At 39.3% G+C, this 23,895-nt stretch overlaps 1 protein-coding gene across 1 annotated transcript in view; it reads left to right on the top strand.

Moving 5' to 3' along the window:
* The first annotated feature begins 1,295 nt into the window (after window positions 1–1,295).
* Window positions 1,296–23,895, top strand: part of ltbp1 (latent transforming growth factor beta binding protein 1) — a 137,180-nt gene continuing 114,580 nt past the window's right edge. Inside the window, exons 1-2 of the mRNA XM_062429856.1 lie at window positions 1,296–1,669; window positions 11,226–11,296. Coding sequence (XP_062285840.1) covers window positions 1,296–1,669; window positions 11,226–11,296 — 445 coding nt within the window. The remainder of the gene's footprint in view (window positions 1,670–11,225; window positions 11,297–23,895) is intronic.

The following is a 23,895-nucleotide window of genomic DNA, read 5'->3' on the forward strand; positions in this document are numbered from 1 at the left end:
AGTAAGTCGTGTCACCATACTTGGAGAACTGGCTCACCTAAATGGAATGCAGCCATCATTAATGTTATTAATTCCACCTGTGCTTCTCCTGCTTGGACAAGCCAAAATGTCTTCTTTGAGAAGGGGTCTGTTCCTGTGATAAACACTGTTGCTTTATGGACCCATATTTATGTTTTGAGGCACTTACAATTACCTTAATTGTCTTCTTAGCTTGGGACATTAAATTATTTTAGTCTGATCATATTTCATCTGGGATAACAAACAGCTGTCACATGATAATATGTCTTTATCTTCCTGCATTTTGCTTTGACTCCCTTCTCTTAACACTCAGTGGGAGGCAGGACTCACGTTATCCTGAAATAAAGAAATAAGTTGTCACAAGATAAACAAAGTTGGTTTATATTATAATTCAATTATCGTGGACTTCATAAACACTGCTCAATATGTACATTTTTGTGCTGAGATAATAAGACAGGCTGAAGTTGTGAACATAAGATAACACTTTCATATCTTAAGATTAAGAGGATAATTACATGGTGACCTGAAAGATAATGAAGCAATTACCAGCAAATATTTCCTGAGATGATCACCAGCGTAGACCACTGCTGATATTTGTAGAACTAAACACAGTCTTGCCTCTATATTTTACTTTACTCATTTAAAACTGGAAGTCAGTATCCGCTTACAGAAACCTCACTGGAGAATGTGTGGGATGTGTGGGTGTTGGGGTGGGTCAGTCAGTGAGCGAGTGCGTGGGTGGGTGGGGGCTTTGGTTTGGGTCCCCTGACACCCTTGGGCCCCAAGAAACTCCCAGCAAAACGTTCTTGGGGTTAGTGTAGTAGACTGACTCCCCCTCCTGACGTCACGTCTGGAGGCAGGCTGCTGGCTCTGACACTGTTCACCTCCAACAGAGAAACTTTCCTGGAGTTCAGGCTCTTCTGACTGCCGACCAAGTCAAGTCCTGCTCACAGGAAGCCGCAGCAGCAAGGAGACCCTCCGTGCTAGAAGGAGACAGAGCGGGCAGCAGAGGAACATTGAACGTTACATGCCTTATTTCATTTCAAACTTTTCAAAGTTAAGCTTACGTTTTTCTTTTGGGTAAGCGTCTTCAAGTGCATTCCCATACCGGGTTGGAGGTCGACACACACAGGAATATGCTCAGGAATACTAAAGTCTGTCTAAAGAACTGAAAGGATTTTTTTTTCACTGAGCCAAACCTCTTTTTTTCCCCCTCAAACTTTTTTTTTTCTTTTTTTCTGTTAAACGTCGTATTGGCTCGTCTTCGGTGTGTGGATATGGCTTGGATTAGATGGGGCCTCTTACTTTGCTTCGGTGTGTTTCTCTCTCCGGTGTGTGTGTCAGCGGAGCAGCAGCAGAGCCAGAGCGGCTTCAGGAGGCTGTACGTGCTGCAGCCCGGCCCGGGGCCGGGGTCGCGGCCGGGGTCGGTGGGAGCGGACGGCGGGGTGAGAGTCAGCTCCATCTCGACGCGTCACGGCTCGGCGGGGCAGCCTCACACTTACAACGTGGAGCTCACCGCTAACTTCGGCGGCCAGGTCCGGACCCGCAGGATGGGGAACCAAGCAGCTTCAGCCCCGCAGTTGAGTCAGCAGCAGCAGCCGGTCCTCAGGCACAGCGGACAGGAGCACAAGCAGCTGATGAAGCTGTCTGGGTAAGAAAACTCTGGACAAGTGTCAGGAGGGAGGAACCTAACTGTTAGACTAGTGGGAAAATGAGAATGAACCTAATGACTTCATGTCAGCTATTATCACTAACAGGCTCTAAACTTTTCACTTTCAAAACTTTTTGGGAACTTTAAAATCACACTTGTGTAAAACAGTTGAATGATACACTAGTTTACACTTGTATATCCTCATTTATCTTAATGGCTCAGATTTAATTTAGTGTTTGGGTTTGTCTCCCCTTCAGTGTACTCAAGCACACAAAATGTCCCATTGTTACCAGGTGCTTACTTTCAGCAGCACTTAATTGGAGTTGACAGTGTTGATTTGAGTTGTTTGCACTAGTTGGTCAAAAAGTGTCTGACCTGTTAAATGAACTAATGTTTGTGTTGGATTTAATTAATGATAATGTCTAATCTTGTTAGGTTGATGCTAAGTGCAGTTATTCTTAACTCATAAGATAGAAGACAGTCACAAAGAGTAGAGACTGTATTCCTAGGAGCCACTACTGTGTATTTCATCTCCTGGCTTTGTCTCAGAGGAATCTGACTGCTTTCAACAGTATTTAGTGAGGGTGAAGCCAGTACTTCTAAGACTCAAAGTAAAGTGTGACTGAATATTTGTAAATCACTGCTATACAGTGTGACTAGTTTAGGTGCAGTGTTACTATAACGTGCAAAATCACACAATAAATCAAATCAGTGTAAAGGCCCTTCACACATTCACTTATTTAGTTAATTAGACCTCCTCTGATGTGTGTGTGTGTGTGTGTGTGTGTGTGTGTGTGTGTGTGTGTGTGTGTGTGTGTGTGTGTGTGTGTGTGTGTGTGTGTGTGTGTGTGTGTGTGTGTGTGTAGACTGTTTGATTGACAGCTCCCTGTTAGTGTCCTGCACCTGTTAGAGAGGAGAAGTTAGTTTTATCATCCTTATTGGCTCAAGAGTTTGGTGATTCCCTGTAATTCTATCACAGCTCCACCCAACTTCAACCTGAGCAGCTCTTTTACCAGCACACAACCTGGACATAGCACGGTTTAAAACAGTCAACTTTCACACTGACTTTAATGTGTTTAATGGAATTGATCAGAATATTTGTAGCTGCACTTTTTTTTTTTTTTTTGTGAAATTCAATTTAGTTGAAGTTGCTGTTGACCTCTATGAAGCTGCCAGTTTAAAGGATAGAGAGTCCAACATTGAGAAAGCAGCCATAGCGTATTAGCTTTGTTAGCTGTTATTTAACCTCCTTTATCCTGCTAGAAAGTGTTTCACATAACAACAACATTAATAAAAGTTAAGAGGCAGGAGTTTATGCTAAAAAATATAAATTTAGAATGAACTGTGAATATATATGTTCCCATGAGTGTCTGGGCTAAGCTCAGAGGCTAATGAGTTTGTTAGCTGACCCTTAGCAAGTTTGTTAGTTTGGAGAACTTTCTTTTCCCTCCTCACTAACTTTGTTTTTTGAATGAAATGAAGTGCAGTGGAGAATGAAATGCCAGAGAGAATAGAGAGAAGCTACTGTGACTGAGTGCTAGCATGTCCAGGCTGGCTAATGAGTTAGCGCCTAGCTTGCCAGCTACAACAGTTCACAAACTAGCCCTGTCAGTAGTCACCGTGTTAGCATAGAGGTGTTACACTTTTCCAAATCCACAAGTTGATTTGAATTTGATATTTAAAATCAGTTTAATTCAATTTGCGCTTGTTTTTTTTAAAGCACTGACAGCTCTGCCATTGTTAGAATATGGAGTCTGGATTTAAACAGATAACTTGTACTTATTACTTATGTCCTGACAACAAATTCTTCTCTAAAAAGATAAGCTACATGCTATCAAGTGTGGTATAACCACCATATTTTCTTTTTGGAATGTACCACCATATGGTCAAATTAAAAAAAAATATATATATTGAAAATGTAATAATAAATGATTTTACCAGTCAATTGGAAACAAACTGTTAAACACATAACCAAAAAGAAGAGCAGCTAGATGGCAGACAGGTACTTTACAACAATAGCTTGAGTTATCTAACCTGCAAAACTCCTGATGAGGAAACTGTGTTTGTGTTGCACTTTTTAGATGATCCCTGTGCACTTATCTCACAGCTAGCAGTACATAGAGAACACTGTTATTTATCCAGCTCGTAGGATGGCTTGTTGTGGTGAACATGAGGTTGTAGCTGGTTGTTTATCTTACTACAGCAGGAAAGAGGTGTCATTCAGTTATTGATGTGGGAGGTTTGAATCTGTCATGTGTGTAAAACTGTAGTTCTTCTGTCCATGATGTGTCCATTGTTAAACTCATGAGGAAGGCAATAAGTTGCCACGCTGGTGACATCAGGGAAGCGGGAGGAATTTCCAGTTCTGTTGTCTCTCCATCATCTCAGAACATTGGAAAACAACTCTGAAATGATGTTTTTTTTTTCCTTCAGATGCATGCAAGTAGGCGGAGTGGTGAGAGAAAAACATACAAGTACAAACATCCTACTTTTGATTTCAAAGGTCAAATTAACTCAAATTAATAATCGGGGCCCCCCCCCCCTTGTCACCAAGCTTTCAGACCCAACTATGTCGAGTGGATGAGTGAATGCCACTTTGTGTTGCATCTGCTGGTATAGCTGCTATATAATGATGGCTCTGTTCTATTGAACTGTTCCCATAAGTTACCCAACTTCAACCTGAGCAGAGGTCTAATGAGTCTAAATAAGTGGAAACACCTGTGTGGATGTGCAGCACCTTTTTTTAAAATCAATGTTATCAATACCTGCTTGGTACAGTTTGCTTTACGTGAACCTCTGAATGTCTAAATCATGCATGTGATACACTTACACAACAGTGTAATGTAAAGACTAGTTAGCAATCAGAGCTCCCACAGCGAACAAGAAGCAGAACTGATACTGCATTTCAGAGCACAAATTTTTGAAGTTGGCCCCAAACATGCTCCTCAAACGTACGTCACTGCACACACTTCAAGCTACGCAATGAGGATTACACAAGCTGTTTGTCTCACCACTAACACAAATACATACAGTGGTGTTTTCAGGTCAGTCTACTCATCTCTCAGAGTTGTGCTCAGCCTGTGGAAAGCGTTTCACAATGTCTCGATGACATCAGGGTGTTACAAACTGTGGGTGTGGAGTCTTAAAAAAGTTGGACGTTTACCAGTCAGAGATGTTATGAAGTTACATTATTATTGTGTTTATATAAGAGACATTTATCAAGAAACTGAAATAGAAAATATCATTTCCCTCACTGTAGATAAGGATATACTATGTAGCCTATTTAAAAGGGTGCAGGTCTTATTTTTATGGTATTGTCAGAAAAAGTCCTGAACAGAAAGTTAAACCAGGTTCTGGTCCATTGCAGACCAGATCTACATGAATGTATAAAATGCTGCTGGTCACGCTAAATTAGACGCAGCAGTCAACCATTGAAAGGCCATTAGTTACAGTACGGGGTAATTAGGATAGTCAACAAAGAACACCCACAGCTCAGTCCACACAGGGAAGTGACATTTCAATGGACCCGTTTATTCATCAGAACATGTTCATCTCTCCTGCAGCTATCAGTAGTTTAAGTTTGGCTTTGTACTCACTGTTATACTTTCATATGGGTGGAAAGAAGGAGAGATACAGTAGTACATCTAATGAACTAAGTTACTGAGCAGTGTGTGAAGCAGCTGATTCACTGTGTGTTTGAAACTGCTATTACATGAGGTTAGTTTAGTCCTTATTTGAATGCAGGCTGGACCTGTTACCTATAAGACTGCATGTGTTTAAATTCATACAAACTAGAGCCTGACCCAGATTGGATTTTTGGGGGCGATGCCGATCTGATATTAGGAAATTTAAAAACAATCGATTTATTTGGCTGATAATGTTATATATACATAAACACAAGATATGCAATTGAAGCATGATATTTCACAGTTTCAGAATACACTTAATTTTTATAAAATGACATCAGTGCACTAAAACAGTAAACTTCACTGGGAATTTAATACGTATATATTAAACTGAATTAGGAAAACGGATTAACTGTACATAAAATGAGGCCTATATAACTTTAAAAAAATAAATCAGCACATATGGGACAGCCTAAACACTGATAGCTGTATATCTGTGATAGGCTCACAAACACAGTTTCAGTCTAAAGGAGTCAAGGAGAAGAGGGAAAACCACCTGTAGAATACTAAGAGTCTAGCAGGCTGTGTGTGGTCCAGCTGACCAATCACAGCGTTTTGATGTGATTAATGAGGAGAGTTCAGCTGTGATTGGCTGTCAGTCCCACTGAAAGCAAATGACACAATACATCAAGGGATGGGATGGGAGCCCTTGTTAGGGTTTAACTCAGTGTCAGCAAATCCTAGCTGACATTGAGTTCAACCACTCGTTCTTTCTTTCTTTCTTTCTTTCTTTCTTTCTTTCTTTCTTTCTTTCTTTCTTTCTTTCTTTCTTTCTTTCTTTCTTTCTTTCTTTCTTTCTTTCTTTCTTTCTTTCTTTCTTTCTTTCTTGTGTAATAGCTTTGAAACATCCACCTGAAGTTGTAGAATAAACAGCAGGCAGGACTTGATGGCAGACCTGCGTCACAGCTGACTCTCAAGTGTGGGAGCTTCTCACCAGCACATGAACAACCCCTCCCCCCCTCTACTGCAAAAAAACCAAACAAATCCTGAACCTGTGAGAAACACTCTTCTTCTTCTTCTTCACTGGGACTGAGTCACTTCAGACTGACAGCGTGACGCAGGTCAGAGCAGCACTGTGTTAACAGGTGAATGTGTTTTAGCTGATCCTCCTTCATAACTCTTCTAACTTCTGGCGCTGGTGAGCAGTTCATTTATAACAAACTCCCAGAAAGGAGAGAGAGAGAGAAAGAGAAAGGAAATAGGGATAGAGAGAAAGAAGATAAAGAGAGTGAGTGAGAAAAATACAGAGTGAAGGAAACAGAAGGACAGTGAGACTAAAACTGCTAACTGTGTAATAAAACAGGCTTTTGTTACACATTTACACGTTTATGTGACATGAGTGGACCTTCTACTGTTTGTCTACAGTGATTGGTTGAAACGTGACCAGTCTGTGTCAGTCTATGTGAAAGAATATAATATAATACAATATAGTATAATATAATATCATATAATATAGTATAATATAATATAGTATAATATAATCATTAATACACAATAGCATTATGACAAATAAATTAAATAAGATACATTGAATTAAATTATCATAGATTCATTTGAAATATTGTGGAGTGTCACAACTTTATAACTATTATGTATTTTTAAACACTTTTTATTGAGCTTAAACAGACAGAACAACATACAGTACCCCCCCCCCCCCCCCCCACACACACACACACACACAGCCCTACAGCCCACCCAGCAGAAGACAGAAAAAAATAAAATAAAGTAAAATAAACACATGAATAAATAAATAAATGAATATAAAACTCAAAAAAATATTGACATTATTGACAATACAGCCCACCCAGCAGAAGACAGAGGAATAAAATAAAGTAAAATAAATACATATATAAAAATAAAATAAAACTCATAGAAAATATTGACTATACTTGAATAACATTAAATAACAATAATGAGCAACAATAAATAAATTAAATTATTATTTTTTGGTTTGTTCTTTTCAGATGAATATGCTGACTAATGAAATGAGGTTAAAGCAAACATTGTCTCTGGTCATCTCTACACAGCCAGTCACCAGTAACCATATCATGTGCCATGATTGGAGTTATGAGAGATAAAGTAACATGTTGATACTGTCATAGTTTTTTTTATTGTCCTTTGATTGGACATTTCAGTGATGGTCATGGCATTTTTGTTTAATTCTGTTGGTTGATTTGTTTTCTGACTACTTAATAAAATGTCATAAAATAATGGTCTGTAGAGAGTATTTGTGGTTTGATGAATATTTAGATCACATGTTTTAAAGAGCAGTGATACAAGCCATCATCTCTACTGTTAGTGGATTGTTTTGATTTGTTGGAGAGCTGATTGGACACTAACTTTCAGCTTCATTACGCAGCTACTATTACATATAAAGTGTTTTTGAAAGCATCATCACTTTACTCACTTTGTAATATGTAACAGTGATGTCATCACTTTTTAAAGTAATGAGTAATGTAAAGAATTTTATAGGTAGTCAGTACATCAGGATTAATGCAGGTTTGTCTCTGCAGTCAGCTAACACAGATGAAATGTTACTCACAGTTATTCCGAGCTGCTTAAAGGCAACTTTGGAACAAAAATAAAGTAGCAAATAATGTAATGCATTACTTTTGCTGCTGAGTAATGAGTAAAATAATGTAATGACTTCTATAATAGGATGTGTGGTGTAGTAGGGCTGTCAGTCTTTCTTTATAAACCCATTTGAATTTCATTCATTATTTTTAAAATTCAAATTATATAAAAAATGTTAATGCTCAGATTTAGTCTATTATTAATATTAACATTGTACTTATACACAGGCTTATGTGTTGTCAACGTGGTTATTTTACACTCTGTCCACTAGAGGGCGTCCCAACATTACCATAAACATGCTAAAGCTTTCAGCTAGCTGCTAAGTAATAACTAAGCTTAGGCAAAAAATGAATAACGTTGTCAACTTTAATGAGCATTTTTAATCTTAACACATTCATCTACTCATTGTTTCCTGTTTCCTTCAATTTCTGCCATTTCTGTTGAGATGTTACGTTAGCACTCTGAATGAGTCAACTCACAAAACTTTATTGTTCAGACATGACAAAAGCATTTCATTTTCACATGTAGGGAGGTTAAGACGAAGAGGACGAGACTTGCTAACGTTAGCCAACAGATTTATATAAAATACACATTCCAATAGTCATTTCGGCATTCGATTATCAGTTTATTTACCGTACGAAATATATTCCAATACCGAAATTTGTTCCAACTGCCCTAATGTGTAGTGTGTCTATGAGTTTTGTAGTTTATCTGCAGGCAGAATCCACTCGCCCATTAAAATCTGTCAATCAATAAGTAGAAACAATGCTGATTTCTTCCTTTGGAGTCTGTGTTAAAACAGTTTTGGTTCACTAAATTTGGTTGGCTGCTGTCCAATCAAAGCACCATTAAAGCCAGATCACATATAACACCACAAGCCACCTGATGCCATGGTGACTATAACACTAACTTTAAATCACTATCTACACCATAGGTATATATGCTGTTAACCCTTTGTGACAGATAGAAATCCAGATGAATTCAGTGGTTTAACTCAAGTGATGCACTGTTGACTGGAGGTTCTGCTACAGTGACCACCAGAGATTAGCCTGACCCCACCTGTCCATCTCTCTCATATAAAAAGATACACACAGGTTGAACATGTGCATGTCTACTGTATGACAGTGGTATCAGTCTGTTTCTATACTGTTGCAGAATTCTGCTTCATTTAGTGTGTTTACCTCATCGAGATACAAGTGTGACTCATCATCATCATCATCATCATCATCATCATCTCAGCCTCTCTCTGCTGCAGTGATGTGAGTTCTCAGATTAGTCTCGCTTCAGACAGCTTGGCTCTCTCAGGTCTCTGTGGACATTCTCCAAAACCACAGTTTTCTAGTAAAACTTAACTTAGTGAAATTCATATTGGCTCTTTAAAAGGCAAACAAACCTTCCCACAGTAAACACTTCACCTCAGCCACTGGACTATTATAGAAGATTCCTGCTGTCCCGAGCACATTTAGTATCACAAGGCCCCAAGACCACATCTCATGAGCTCTGTGTTTGTGACAACAACAACATCATCCAAGTCTGGAAAACACCCGGCCGGCAGATTTGTTCTAAAATCAGTTAAGTATGGTGAATATTTAGATGATGAATTGCAACTCTCAAACCTCCTGAACCTCACAGACAACAACGAAGCAGTCAAGGAACAATCTAACACCGGTTCACATTTAGAAATCTGTTTTTTTTTTCCAAAAAAAAAAAAAAAAGGTTATTTATCAGGTCAACAAAACATAATTCTACTAAGAACAAGGCTAAGAAAAAAAACCCCATGTTAAGTCAATTAACAGACCCAGCAGAATGATACATGAGAGAAACATATATATACTGGTAGATCAAACCAATAAATGCACACAGGGGGAGAGAACAGAGAAAATGAGTAAAACTCAGCACAAAGAAATCCTGACCAAAGCTTCTGATCTGGTAGTGGACGTCCAACTTGAGATAACTGACTGGCAACATGATTCAGATTTGAAGGATACATTTTTCCTTGTGGGCTTGAACACATTTGATCAGTATGTGTTACCAGGGTAACCCCTAGATGCTTTATTATACTACAGTTATAACCTGACAGATATATCCTAAACTTTAAAATATGTCTTCATTACATATCTTTGTGACAAGTGATAACCACACTTGATGGATCATTGTTAAAAAAATGTGTATATATCGATATCGGAATAGTTTTACTCCCTAATATTGGTGTATATATATATATATGTATAAGGGTTGTCAATCGATCAAAAATTGAAAAAACTTTTATCGTATGATTGTCATGAGTTAACTTGCGATTAATCGCACATTTTTTTTATTTTCTTCTAAATGTACTTATAAAAATATATTTGTTATGTTTTTAATACTCTTATTAACGTAGGAGTGGATACATATGCTTTATACAAATGTATGTTTATTATTATTGAAACAATCCAGAACAATGAAATACTGCATGCTCCAAAAATTAGGAACTAGTTACAAACAAACACACACCTTTGCCCAGCAGGAGGTCTTTCTGTATCAGCTGCTTGGCCAGCGACTGCTATTTGAGACTTGACGTACTCTGTAATGTAAATAACTCTGGTCTAGTGGATAGAACATCTAGCAGAGCTTATGAGCTGAATTATGTTCATAAAACTCATTTCTCCATTTCTGGTTGTTAGGCTAAATGTTTCTGCTGCATCGCTTCCTTATTTCCAAACTACAGGCGGGGACAAGGGTCAAACACAATGCTAACATAATGCTTTATTAACACATTCGTTATTAACGCATTAACTTTGACTTTGAAATATATATTTATGAATTATTTGTAGGTTATTATGCAATGGTTTGCTGTAGCTGTAAAAACATCATATACACATTTCTTTTAGCTGGACTTTTCCTTATGTGACCTACAGTATACAAAAATTCTTTTTTTTTAAAGGTTTGTGCAGCTGATACACATTTTTATATATGCAAATGTACAAGTGTAAAAAAAAATCAGCATTCAAACATGTTGATGTATCCTTCATATCCTATAAAATGTTCTCCTGGACTATAAAATGATGATTGTAAATGTCTTTTTGTCCCCCTATAAACAAATGGAACACACTCTGTTTGCTCTATGAAAATATGAACAGTATGTAAGTTTAAAGGTGAAAGAGTGTTTATATGTTCAACACAGACACCTCAACTCTTCATTTTGATACACTGATGGCAGCAGGAGAGGAAAGAGGGAGAGAGAGAGAGAGAGAGAGAGTGTGTTCCTCTCTTCTGTTATTGAGTTTCATGTCTCTGTGCTTGTTTTGTGTTTGTAGGGTGAATGTCTGTGGAGGGCAGTGCTGTCACGGGTGGAGTAAAGCTCAGGGATCGCAGCGGTGCACAAAGCGTAAGTGTAAACTGTTACAACACTACACCTTCTTCATATTATACAGCAGCTCCAGTCTAACACAGAAACATAAGGCTCCGGTAAAAGTCGACACTCTACTCCTACTTCAGAAGTTCCCTTTGTTTGTTTTTTCCTTTTTCTTAATTTAGTGAAATTTGGTTCATCAAGATAAGCCACGAAGCTAATTAATACAAATGAAGAATTAAAGGCACTAATCTATTTTTAATGTCCTCTGTCAGAACATTACCATCTATTCACTTTGCCCTTGTCAAGGAAGAGTAATCTACTTCTTGGAAATGTCAGTGATGCTGCTGTCCATATAAAGACACATTCACCTCATGAGTCTGTGATTATTCATCATATGCATGTGAATATGTATTTTCAACCTCATCAGTGTCAAAATGAGATGCTTTCAGTGTATTATGTGGAGGTAATGGTTCCAATGGGAGGATGCAGTAGAAAATGTCCTCGAGGCAGCGTAGCAGAGAAACGTGGTGTGAAACATAAGGTCTGCCCAGTGGTGGATGTCTGTAGGGACTCTCTGTTAACTGAGCACGCTCACTTACTGGGACGATTATTGGAACGGAGCCATCGTTAATGATATTAATTACACTTGTGCTTTCCCGAAATCACTCCCTATTTACTATTTAGTGCACTACATTTACCCTCCACCATTTTATTTGAGTGTCTGAATGCTGAGTGTGTAAATATATCCACTATATTTTACCCTCAAATATTCCACCATGGAATGAAAAACAAGGAGTGTCCATGGAATTTAGTTTTTTTTTTTAGGAGACAATACAAATGAACATAGAACAAGTTGAGCTTGTTACAAACGAGCTGCAGTAACTGATGCTCAGCATATAGAGATTAAAGCTATTGCTGGTTCCTAACGAAGCTTTTAAAAGACTGATATCAATATTACATACAAAAACCAATAACGATTAAAGGAAAAGAAAATATTTAAACCATCTTACATACAATTACAACACATAGTCTTAGTACATTATAAAATAATAAATTAAAAATGCTCACATCTGATTTTGCTTCAGACAAACTTTCACATTTTAATGATTAGTTAGTGTCTGACTAGTGTCTGAGGAAATCCTGATTAGCTGCTCACTATTGAGTGAACTATGTAGTGTTTATTATACAGGGAGCAGTGAATGAGTGAATAAGGCAGTGATTTCAGACACAGCCAAAATGTTCTGCCTTGAAAAGGGTCTACTGAGAGCTGGAGGCAGTGATGATCATCGCTGTTTGAGGCACATACAAATAAAAAAGGAACAAAGGAATCATTAAAAAATAAAACTGATATTGAAATCTGTGTGAAAAATGAGTGCAAATCCGCTGATAGTGTCGGTTTAATTGGAAAATTAGAATAAATTGAATTTGCCACTTCTCTTTAAATGTTAGATGTGCTCTGCTTAGGTAATAATAAGATTTAAAAGCAGCCTTAAGGTACGTCAGGTCGAGGCTAGAGAATGCTGTCACCTGTCATGAGGCCCTGTAGATTTATGACAGCACAGCCTGATACTCACTGTGCAGCCCAGTGATAGGTCAAAGCATTATTTAACATGCTTCCATAGGAACGCCCAGCCAACTGCACATTTAACTGTGTACTGTTACTGTCAGCCACACCAGACGACATATGCAAAACATTTCCAAAATGAGTCTGGATGTCACTGTGGTGCATTTATATAAATGTATTTACTTTTCCAATTCTGGTTTCTAACACTTCCCACACACTAATTAAGACGGGATCACACCCTAAAAAATTGGTCTCTGCTGAGGACTCAGAAATCACTCTGAACCTCCAAGATTGTCATCAGGAAACAGCAGTGCCAGATTTTTTTGGAATTATAGTAGAGTTTGAATCACTGTACAAGTACAGTGACACACACACACACACACACACACATAATTACTGACTCTTTGTTCCGTCAATCCCTTTACTGTTAATCTTATGGTTTAGAGCACAACACAAGTTCCATCCAAACATTTCATGATACAAAAAACTGATGATAAATCCTGTAATAAGTTTTTGTGCAAAATGCGTAAGTTGAGATCAAATCAGTACAAACATGCATTTCATGAATGAGGCCCAGTGTCTGGACCCTCCACTGCCGAGTCATGAGAAGACTGTTATTATACCGTCCGGCTGGCAGGAGCACCGCGTCTGAGAGTGGAAGAGAAACAGATTTGAAATGGATTATACGTCTTGGCCCGGACCCACCAGCCCAGATCACTTTCTTATTTGCAGTGTCTCGCCAGCTTGTTATTTAAGAAGTAAACAGCCTCCTCTCCAGTGCCGTGCCCATCTGCTGGGAGTCTGGAGAGGGAAAGACTTACTCGTGTTCTCTGGAGAGGAACAGTAGGCACCCGTGTCACCTGTATTTTATACTACAGGAGGTGTATCGTCTTCATCCACAGCAGTCTGACTCACATTTGCCAATTAAAAAGAACACTAAACTTGAGGTGGTACGTTTAGTGTCGTCATGAGCACCATGTCCATATCAGTGTAGAAGACTTGTGGGTGGAGAGACTCCTTTTTGTTTATACAGGGACAGGAAACCTTCTGGACAATGACCAATAGGGGACATTCCTCTGGTTCTTTGACTTTGACAGTCCATGTCATCCAACGACCCCGACCCCCTACCCCAACCAGATGCTGACACTACGGAATATATACAGAATGGAACGAACAAGGAGGTAGTTTATACACCTCTTCCTAAAGAGAAAATGAATGAGTAGTTAGAATGTTTATCTCATCCTCTGAGAGGTGTGTATTTAGGTGAGTAAGTGTTTTTTTTGCAGTAGGGGCAGATGTGTTTTTTTTATTATTTCTTATAACAGTTATAGCTCAGTGGAGAGGACACTACATAGATTTTGAAAAGATTATTTTAAGGAATAAAAAACCCTGTTTGCTTTTTTTGGTTGCCTTTAATACTGATATTTTACCACTTCATTCATTTCGATGTTCACACAGAAAAACATGACAATAGAGAGCTGAATCCTACATCTGCTGCAGCAATGCTGTCATTTTTTTTTATCTCTTCAGTTGTAACATTTGTGTTGACCCTCACTGTCAATCTGCTCTTCGCCATGACCGGCCTCTTTAGTGTAGCTGCTGAAGTTAATTCACAATTGTGTAGGACTAATGAGAAATGGTGTTTGTTAAAGACCACTGAGAACAGACACACAGTAGTAAATCTACATCAATATAGAACATTAAATAAATGACTGTCCTTGTCTTGTAGGTTTATTGAGTGAACCATATGACATACTGTTAAATAAGGTTATGGCTGCATTCCGTTAACCTCGGAAGTTTGAAGTCGGAGCTGGGAACGAGTTTGAATCGTTCCAGTTTAGAAGTCTCAAAACCAGTTCTACCCAGGTTAGCCACATTTCGCTGTATGCATACAAACACCATAGCAACATGTCCACAGATAGAAGTTGGCCAGTGCTGTGTGTACGACTGATTTAAGCACGCTAACTCAAATTCACTACGACTTCACCACCACAGACAGGTTGTAGCTGATGTGGCATTGAGCCAATCACATGTTACATTAAATCAAAGAACATTTATGTTGATTGGCTGTGAGCAAGTCCACACAAATAGTCATATTTTCTAGCTCTTGGTGCAATTGCAGTTATTTTGACGGAAGATGTTTCCATACTACTAATTATAGATGTATTTCAGTACCGATACCCAGCCCTACTGGGAACTCAGAAATTCCAACTTCTGAGTACAGTTGGAACACACCGTATGTTCCAGGGTGGAATAGTTAGTAATTTGCATTATTACAGATGTCAGTGGGATTTTTATGAGTTTTAGAACCTGTACATTCCAGTTTTGGCTGTCTAGAGTCCCTGTCCACATATTACTACGTACGAGTTGTTGACCCAATGACTGTAGACTTATTTCTACCCTTGAGCAGTGTTACTGATCTAGTGGATCTCAATCTGTGATTCTAACATCATGGATGACTGTACTGGTTTCAACTTTTGTCTTTTCTTAGGTGACTTCCTTGTTGTTTCTCTTGTAATGGTAATGAATTTCAAACAGATCCCTCCTCCACTGCTTCATTACAAACCAGTGATGCTGTCAGAGCTACAACATGAATTAACAATGAACCTGATTTTGTGCTTGTTCGGCCACAGGAGCCATTTAGTCCTCATGCATAAAGTGTTCTTTCAGGTTGTCAGTTCAGTCCCCCCTCCCCCCTGATCCTAACCATAACAGGCTTTTCTTTTAATGTCGTGGGAAGACTTAAAAGCCCTGAAAACACTGACATGTTCTGTGTTGTGTCACACATGATACACACTTCAAGAGTGACTTCAAAAGACACAACTTGTCAAGGATAAAGCGCTGACCTCTTTCCATGGCATAATTTGTTTTTGCTGCAGAAAGTCAAACCCTTAACCTCCTGTTATTAATGGTGGTCAGTCAGGAATGTTCCTTGTGCTCTTCCCCAACTGCCATAAATAAGACAGAAGTGGGCCCAGATGAATGTCGGACCTTCACTCGTCACCGTAGAGCACAGCTTATTCTGGTCTGCTTCTTTTCTCGGTCGACATGTGATTCAGCCATACAAAACTCATCTTATTCAGGAGAAATGATCAGGAGACATTCCAGTTACTCCTCCAGACTGGATGAAGTCAAACGTCGGCCAATTATTGAATTGCAGGGGCAAAATAGCCCTTTGTCAAATCCGCCTAAAGTGATCGCATCACGACTATCTCAGACAAAACATCTTTGTAACTTTGTGGGATTGCTCAGTTTACTTTCCTGAGAGAGGACAGGCAGAGAGAAAACACTGCTGTATGGACACCAAAACTGGGTATACAGGGTACAAATTTGCCATTAGTCACATCACCAAAACCAGTTGACATACAGTGAATCTTTGACTTTGGGGGCCCTTGGGTCAGTCGCTCACTTTGCCTTGCGGTTCCAGGTTCACCAATCTGTATAATGAACGGAAAAGTCTCATCTTGTCATCTTCATAGTCATCACTAGAGTCCAAAACATTGTTTTATGTTTTGTTTGTTTGTTTTAATCTTAGTTTTTAGTCTAGCTTTTATTAAACTTTTTCTCTTATTTTCTTTTCTTTTCTCTTCTTTTTTTTATTTTTCTCTTATTTTATTTCAGATTTTTATTATAGATACTAAATCTTTTTTATTACTTTTTCTTCATGTTGTTTTCGGTCTACACTTCTTCTGTCTTATTATCAGCTTGTCAATCAACTATGAAGCACTTTAATCTACATTAACCTGTAAGAAAGTTGCTATATAAATAAAGTTTGATTGATTGGAACAATGTAAATGTTGATATTTGAAAGTTAAGTAGAGAGTTAGATTGCTCGCTTTTTTACCTACTGCAGTGTACTGCCACAAAAAAGAGAGGGTTATCAGCCTCCCCCTCTTCCTTTCCTCTACCCAAAAACCCATTTTCATTTTCTCTCCGTGTGCATCGGCCAGAGGAACACCTGGCAACTTGCTGACTCGAATAGTTTGCTCCTCATTGCCCAGTGGCCAAGCCCATTACAGCTCATTATAATGTCTATCAGCGGCAGCGACACTGGAGGGCTGCGTGCTGAATGCAGGTGTTCTAAAGCGAAGGGGGGAGGGGGGGGCGCAGTAAATGCTCGGCAACGTTCCCGACACCTCGGTTCACCGGGTCAACGGGGGGAGTCAAGTCGATTAAGACGTGACTGTCGCCGGGTATTGTGTCTGGTTGATGTCCACGCTCACCTCACTTAACCGCCTCTGTAGATACGAGCTCTCTGAATGAGTTACCCAACAATGGAATGATTTCCTGCAGCAAGAGCTAATGGCCCCGCCGCAGGTAGTAACGTCACTCAGTACTCTCAGAGTTAACAGGGAGAGGCTTGATAAAATCTATCATTGTTTCCTTTTAGGTGAAGAAAGAGGGCAGCGGGTTTTAAAAATAGGAAGAAGCCACTTTTGCAGAGAAATGCAAAGAATGCACATGCAAAAGGCAGCTAATGCAGAGATTTAACACACATTTCAAGGCAGTGAGATGTTTAGGAGATATAAAATAATATGTACAGAAGTCAACAGGAGAAGGCTGGTGTCACTGCATACAACACGTTTCCTGAGAAAAAAAAGGAGGAGAAACAATTTAGAATGAAGAATAGTCACAGACAGGATTGTGAGTCACCTCGTAATCAGACTGAATTGCCTTTTCATTTGACTTCAATTATTCAGTCTGACCTTGTGTTCATGTTGGGGAGGGTGGGGGTTATATATTTTCTCCTTACCAATCACTAGTTGAGCGATGTGTGTCTTTCCTGCACACACCATTTCCCCAGCCAGTGGCAGTTGTTATGGACAATTCAGCTTTCAGCCCGACCATTGAAGATATATGCTGAGTTATCTGTACGTTGACTTACTGCTGCATTCATCTCATCCACACTTGTAGCCATTTTTCTTGTAGCTGTGTAGGAAGACATCTCTAAGTCTTAAAGAAACAGTGAAACAAAACATACATTATTCTGTGTTAATTGTTCATTCATCTCTTGTTATATGACAAATACGTCCAACAATCATCTATTTTTCTATTCCTGTAAAACACTGAAATATTTTTACATGACTCATCTTTGGCTGCAGTTTAAGATACAGTACATGTATTTAATCACATGTGATTTGAGGCATGTTTTAAAACATTAACTTGACTCACAGGTTGTAGTGCAGCAGCAAGCAAAGGCAATAGGAGTAGGGGAGTATTTCAACTTAACAATTTTGCAGTTTGAATGACAGAATTTAACATTTTGTTTTAAATATAAGACAAAAATGTGTTCATAAAAGAGCAGAATAACAAATACAAAGTGTAAGCAACATTACTAGTAACAAAAAAAAAGCCAATCAAACACAAAGTTTCATATTTATCAAACTTATTTGGAAGACAAATCAAAGAAGAGATAAAAATGGTAAAATTATAATTCAGACTGTACATTGTAGTTTATAGCCAGATTTTCTGATTCAGTTTTGATCTTGATCTTGGGGCGGCTGTGACTCAGGAGGAAGAGCGGTCGTCCACCAATTGGCGGTTCGATTCCCGGCTCCTTCAGTCCACATGTCCATGTGTCCTTGGGCAAGATACTTAACCCCCAATTGCTCCAGTTGGCTGCACCAACCGTTTATGAATGTGTATGAATGTTATTTTCCCTCCTGATGAGCAGGTTGGCGCCCTGCGTGGTAGCTCCTGCCATCAGTGTATGAATGTGTATGAATGTGACATGTAGTGTAAAAGCACTTTGAGCACTATGTAAATACCATTTACCATCTACTCTACCATAGTTGCCGTAGTTGTGCACTCAGTTTTTCTTGTACAATGATGGATTATTAGTAATATTATAGTCCCGCTCACCTTCAGTTGGTGTTTGTTTCCCACTCTTAAGCTGCGTTCAGACCAAAAGCGTCTGACGCGAAAAAATAGCTTGAATCGCGCCGCTTGATCATAAATATACATTTTTGGATCATCGCTTCATTCGCTTCATTCGCGCTTGTTACGTCGGGAGAAACTCGCCGTTAATTGGATGTCGCGGCGCGATGCCGCCTGAAAAGTTCAATTTATTTAAAATTCAAAACTTTATTCGCGCCGCTTCAGACTCTTGATTGATTGATTCATTCATTCATTTGCTTCAGACGCTTCATTCGCACCGCCTGATATAAAATCATGTGTGATCGCGCCATTTATATTCATTTTCTATGTAGACTTGTTGCTCAATTCGCGTCAGACGCTTTTGGTCTGAACGCAGCTTTAGGACCTACTTTTAGGGATGTCATCAAGATTTCAAGATTTCAGTAATTACATTGGCGATTACAGTGTAACCAGAACTGATGAGCAGAGCTACAAATCTAAACAATAGATATAAACTGAACTTGAAGTTGATAGGGTGCATAGTTAGGGGATAGTAGTGGTTCAATAGGATCTCAACAGGCCAAACTGGCAATAAACCCTTTTTATATAAGATGACAAGCAACATTAACTGAAATGTCCTAGTAGAAATGTCCTAGTAGATTCTGATTTTCTGCCTGATAATGAATACATCATTGGTGCCAAGTCAACGTAGAGAATATGAATAATTAGGATATTTCGTATGATAGAGTCTCAATACCATCATTGCCGGCCAGTGAAAAGATGAGAATATTTCTCACCCACAGGATTAGTGAGGCCCATCGATTCTCAACAGACAGCCTTATCAGAGCTAATCTGAACTCAGAGGGCCAGCAGTGACTCAGATAATGTGGAATTCAATACCTCATATATCGATGTCATATCTTTCCACCACTACCTGCTTCTGAATTCAGTGAACATCTGTCCCAGCCACATGCAAGGTTAAACAGGCTGTTGCAGTTACCAATAAAGTTTGAGCAATTTTCTCTCCCTCACTTTGGAATTTTAAGATCTCGCAACAAGGCAGTGACACAAAGAAAATCATTATGCCTCTCGGTTTCTTCTTCTCACCTTGGATCCCTACCACATGTACATAGCAACACAGTCACATACACACACACACACAGCAAATATTTTTAACTCTTACAGACCCCTTAGTGTGAGTGGGTGGGGGGTTCCCCACATGCCGGGGCCCAGCATAGTTTGATCAAAAGAGCGAGAACATCGCCATGACTGATCTATTTCCTGTCCCCAGCTAACAAGTAAATTACCGTCACTTAGTCCGTCACCCTCGTCACAAAACAGAGGCTTTATGTAGCTGACCTCAGTCTGAGAGAGTGAGAGAGAGGGAGAGAGAACTATTCGTAGAACAGATGGCAGCCTCAGCTCCAGGCTAGAGAGGGGTGGGGGGAAATGAAAACTATTTACGCTAGTCGGAAAAGAAAGCAAAAAAGCTTCGCCCAAAGTGGAAAATTAACTGTGGGGTTATTTCAAAATGCTAACATAACTCAACTCCGTGGGGGGAAAAGACAGCAATGATGTAATCTTTGAGGTAATCGCTCTATGGAAGAGGGTTGTTGGGGGGTGTAACTCAACTGATATTAGATTTTTGAAAGTAGACACTAAGGCAGAGACGGAGACTGAAGTTAGACCCTACAGTACATTGTTTGAACCTACAACTGTCTGAAACTTGACTTAACTTTCATGCTAATGTACTGTGTTTCACTGTAGAATCAAACAAACCCTCAAATGTGTTGAACAAGAGTGATTTCATCATATCTTTTTGAAAGTGTCATCGGTTTAGTTTTAGGGTGTTTGCGCCTTTCTGGACCAGGCAGAGATATGGGAGTCAGAGCTCAGAGGCAACACCAGTTCCAGAGTTACGGCCCAGTTACGCCACATACTAAAATCAACACATTTCAATACATTTGCTATTAGTAGTGGATTCACTTGTGGGGGCAAAGCTGACCAAATGCAACTGTCTTGACAGGGTGGACCATGAGCACTCTTAAAAATACATCCATGAAACTATGAGATCACAGAGACCTGGAGGCTACCAAATGGATGAAGCTATCATATTAGATTTTAAGCCACACCAATTTAGAGACCCATTAAATTAATTTTGCGGTGACGATTTCTGATCTATCCAGGAACTTAATGGTCATTATATTCCAAACAAAGTGCTTGTCAGAGTGTTACACAAGCTGTTTGGAACAGTAAAATGGCAAGAAACCTCCTTCCCCCTACATCCATTGCGACATCATTAGCATTAGGACTGCTGCAGCTGACAATTTCTTCTTTCAGAAACCGACAATCTAACAAGCATGCCCGCTTCACGCAGCCATCAGCCAGGTGTGCAGTAGTGATAAAGTATGCTTGAAGCTCTCTCTCAAGCTGTCTTTTTTTCATTCTCGAATGCAATACTGTGAAAACCCTTGAGAAGAGACAGATGGACCACTTCTGGTTTTAGATGTGGTTGGAGGACCCTCTTTATACTAATTTGTGCCATTGCTTGCAAAACAGGCATTGTGGATAGATCTACAGTATATCTATACATGTTTAAAGTCAAGTACAAGTTAAAGGCGGGGCCACTTGTATATGGATTTTAAGGTTGGTCGAGGTTGTCGCCCATACGTGACGTTTAATGTAACTTTACCTGATGAGATGTGCAAAGTGGTCTTAAAAATAGATACTGTACATGTAACGAGGGCCACGCTCTTTGGGCCAAAACCTAAAAAAACCTTTCTGGAGCCAGCCGTCCTGCAAACAACACGATGCTTGGCTGAATACAAGTATACTTCTACAGAGGTTAGACACAAAGTATAAACTGAAGCAGGGTGTAGACTCTGAAGACGAGCGCCGCTAGTACAGAAGGGTGCGCCAGTTGTCATCACCGCCTCAGAGATGGTGCCACCCACGTGAACATACTGCAGCTGGCCACTGAGGTAGTCCTTAATCCAGGCTGCAATGTAGGGTGTAGTTGAATTGCTAGACACTTGCATTGGAGCTTTGCTGCTAGCTTATGGGGCTGGATGGCATTGAATGCACTGTAGAAATCATAGGAAATGACTGTTAAGGTTTCTGCATGCTTCAAACAAGTGTCCGATGTATTTGTTTGCTTGTGTGAAAATGCTTTCCACTTTCATACCTCAGCACACCTAACTATAACTTTACAAAACATCCAATCAGACAAAGATTAGATTAGTTAGATGCATTCTACCCTGATTCCACTGTCTGAAAGGGGTTTAGTCAATCCAACAAGCATTTTGTAAAGGCATACAGAGGCCCTAACAATGCTTATCTCCCTCTCCAGATACAAGTAGGCCATATGCATCAGAAAACTATTTAACAATGTCCTCAGGTGCTGCAAAACCAGACTTTTAAAGATCTTAATAATGTAAACTCAGTGCTACTAGTCTGAAGTCAATGAGAACAATGAGACGCCCTGTATTTGGTTCTGAGACAAAGCTGGAGGTCTTCACAGCTTAGTTACCCTCCTCAAACTCTAGAGGCTTCCAGAAAAATACAATAAACACAGTCGTCTTTGCCACTTGGATGTTTAGCTGAAGCATAATTAGAAGGTAATTCAGTACCTTCCATATGACTTAAATACTGCATGAATCCCTCACAAACTAAATGTTTCTTCATGCTACACAGAACATCATCATAGTACTTTTAAATAATTTCAGGTTTAGGTTTTCACAGGCTAATGATGCAGTATAAATTCTACAGTAGGTATATCTTCAGTCGGATGTGTTCAGACTGGACCAGATCTGATTTTTAATAGAAGATGTTGAACACCAGACAAAAAAAACTGCTGGTCTCGTGGAATTTGGACAACCACAGAGAAAGGTATCTTTTCCTCGTGCCAGCAGATGTCTTTCATCAACCATTTAGTTTTCCCTTCATTAATCATTTCCACAAATCTCAAAGTCACTAATTAGACTAACAAGCTTAGCGAGGTGGTGACACACCCTCATGGACCCCGGGGGGAGTGAAAAGGACCGGCCTCTTTCTGACTCATTTCTCCTGCTGACTTTACACACACAGACACACACACACACACAGCAGGGCATATCATTTCGAAGGTGGTCTGGGGTGTGTTTGTGTGTGTTATGTCCCTTTGAGGACCAACTTGAAATTTAGACCTTTTTTTGTAGAGTGAAACTAATCCAGCCTCACACTACTTCTTCAGTAAGTGAGTTTAGGGTTTTAGAGATTTTAGTCAGTGAGTTGTGGGTTTAGTGTTGTATTACTGCCGGTGACCATTACAGATAACAGCGTGTTTATGTTAAGGAATGAGTATAGTCAGTGGAAGGTCCAGGCGTGTCCGTGTGTTATCTGCCATCATCTTCCTTTTGTACGCTTTCTTCCAAACATATCTTTGCGTGTAGGTGCATGCGTGTGTTGAAATGCAGTATGTACACTTCTGCCTTGTTGTCTGTGAGGCAGGCTTTGTAGGTGATGAATGGACGCCCCTATCATCTGCCCGCAGAGAATAGAGCCCTGTGTAATTACAGGCTTTTTGCCGGTCTCTTCAACCCCTCTTCAGGAAATCACACTTCTGCAGCCAGACAGATAACGTGGGTTTTATTTTTTGAATGATTTGTACATAGATGATAGAAATATATGGCAGCAACATTTGGTGAAGCTGTTAACATGACTGAATCCAACTGATGCTGTCTCAGATTAATTTCTACTGGATCTCACATCATGCACAAATGGTTACATCATCCATGACATAAAAGCTTTTGCACCTGAATGCATTTCAAGAATAAAACCAACCATTTATAAGTTATAGCCAACCAGTCTGATGTATGTGGAAGTGTGTGGTTACTCTGTAGCAGCCTGATGTCACTTTCAGGTAATTTAATGAAGAATACAGTGAATGGCTGTGTGTAATGCCACTGCTCTAATCAAAGGCTGCAGGGATTTCATGAACTGGAGGATAACCTTTTCATACATTATAAAGCAGCTACAGACAACACACCCACATTCATGTATAGATTACTGACATTCCTACTTTAATCTCATTAAAAATCCTTTTTATGCCAAATTTAAACATATCTACTGCTTGAAGAGTAATTAAAGTAGTTGATTTGTATTTGAAGTATAAATCAATTTACTTTACTGTTGTTGATAAAAGCAACAGGTTGGCTGTGAAGAGATGTCACGC

The sequence above is a fragment of the Scomber scombrus genome, chromosome 12, assembly GCF_963691925.1.
Source record: "Scomber scombrus chromosome 12, fScoSco1.1, whole genome shotgun sequence".
Lineage (NCBI taxonomy): Eukaryota > Metazoa > Chordata > Actinopteri > Scombriformes > Scombridae > Scomber > Scomber scombrus.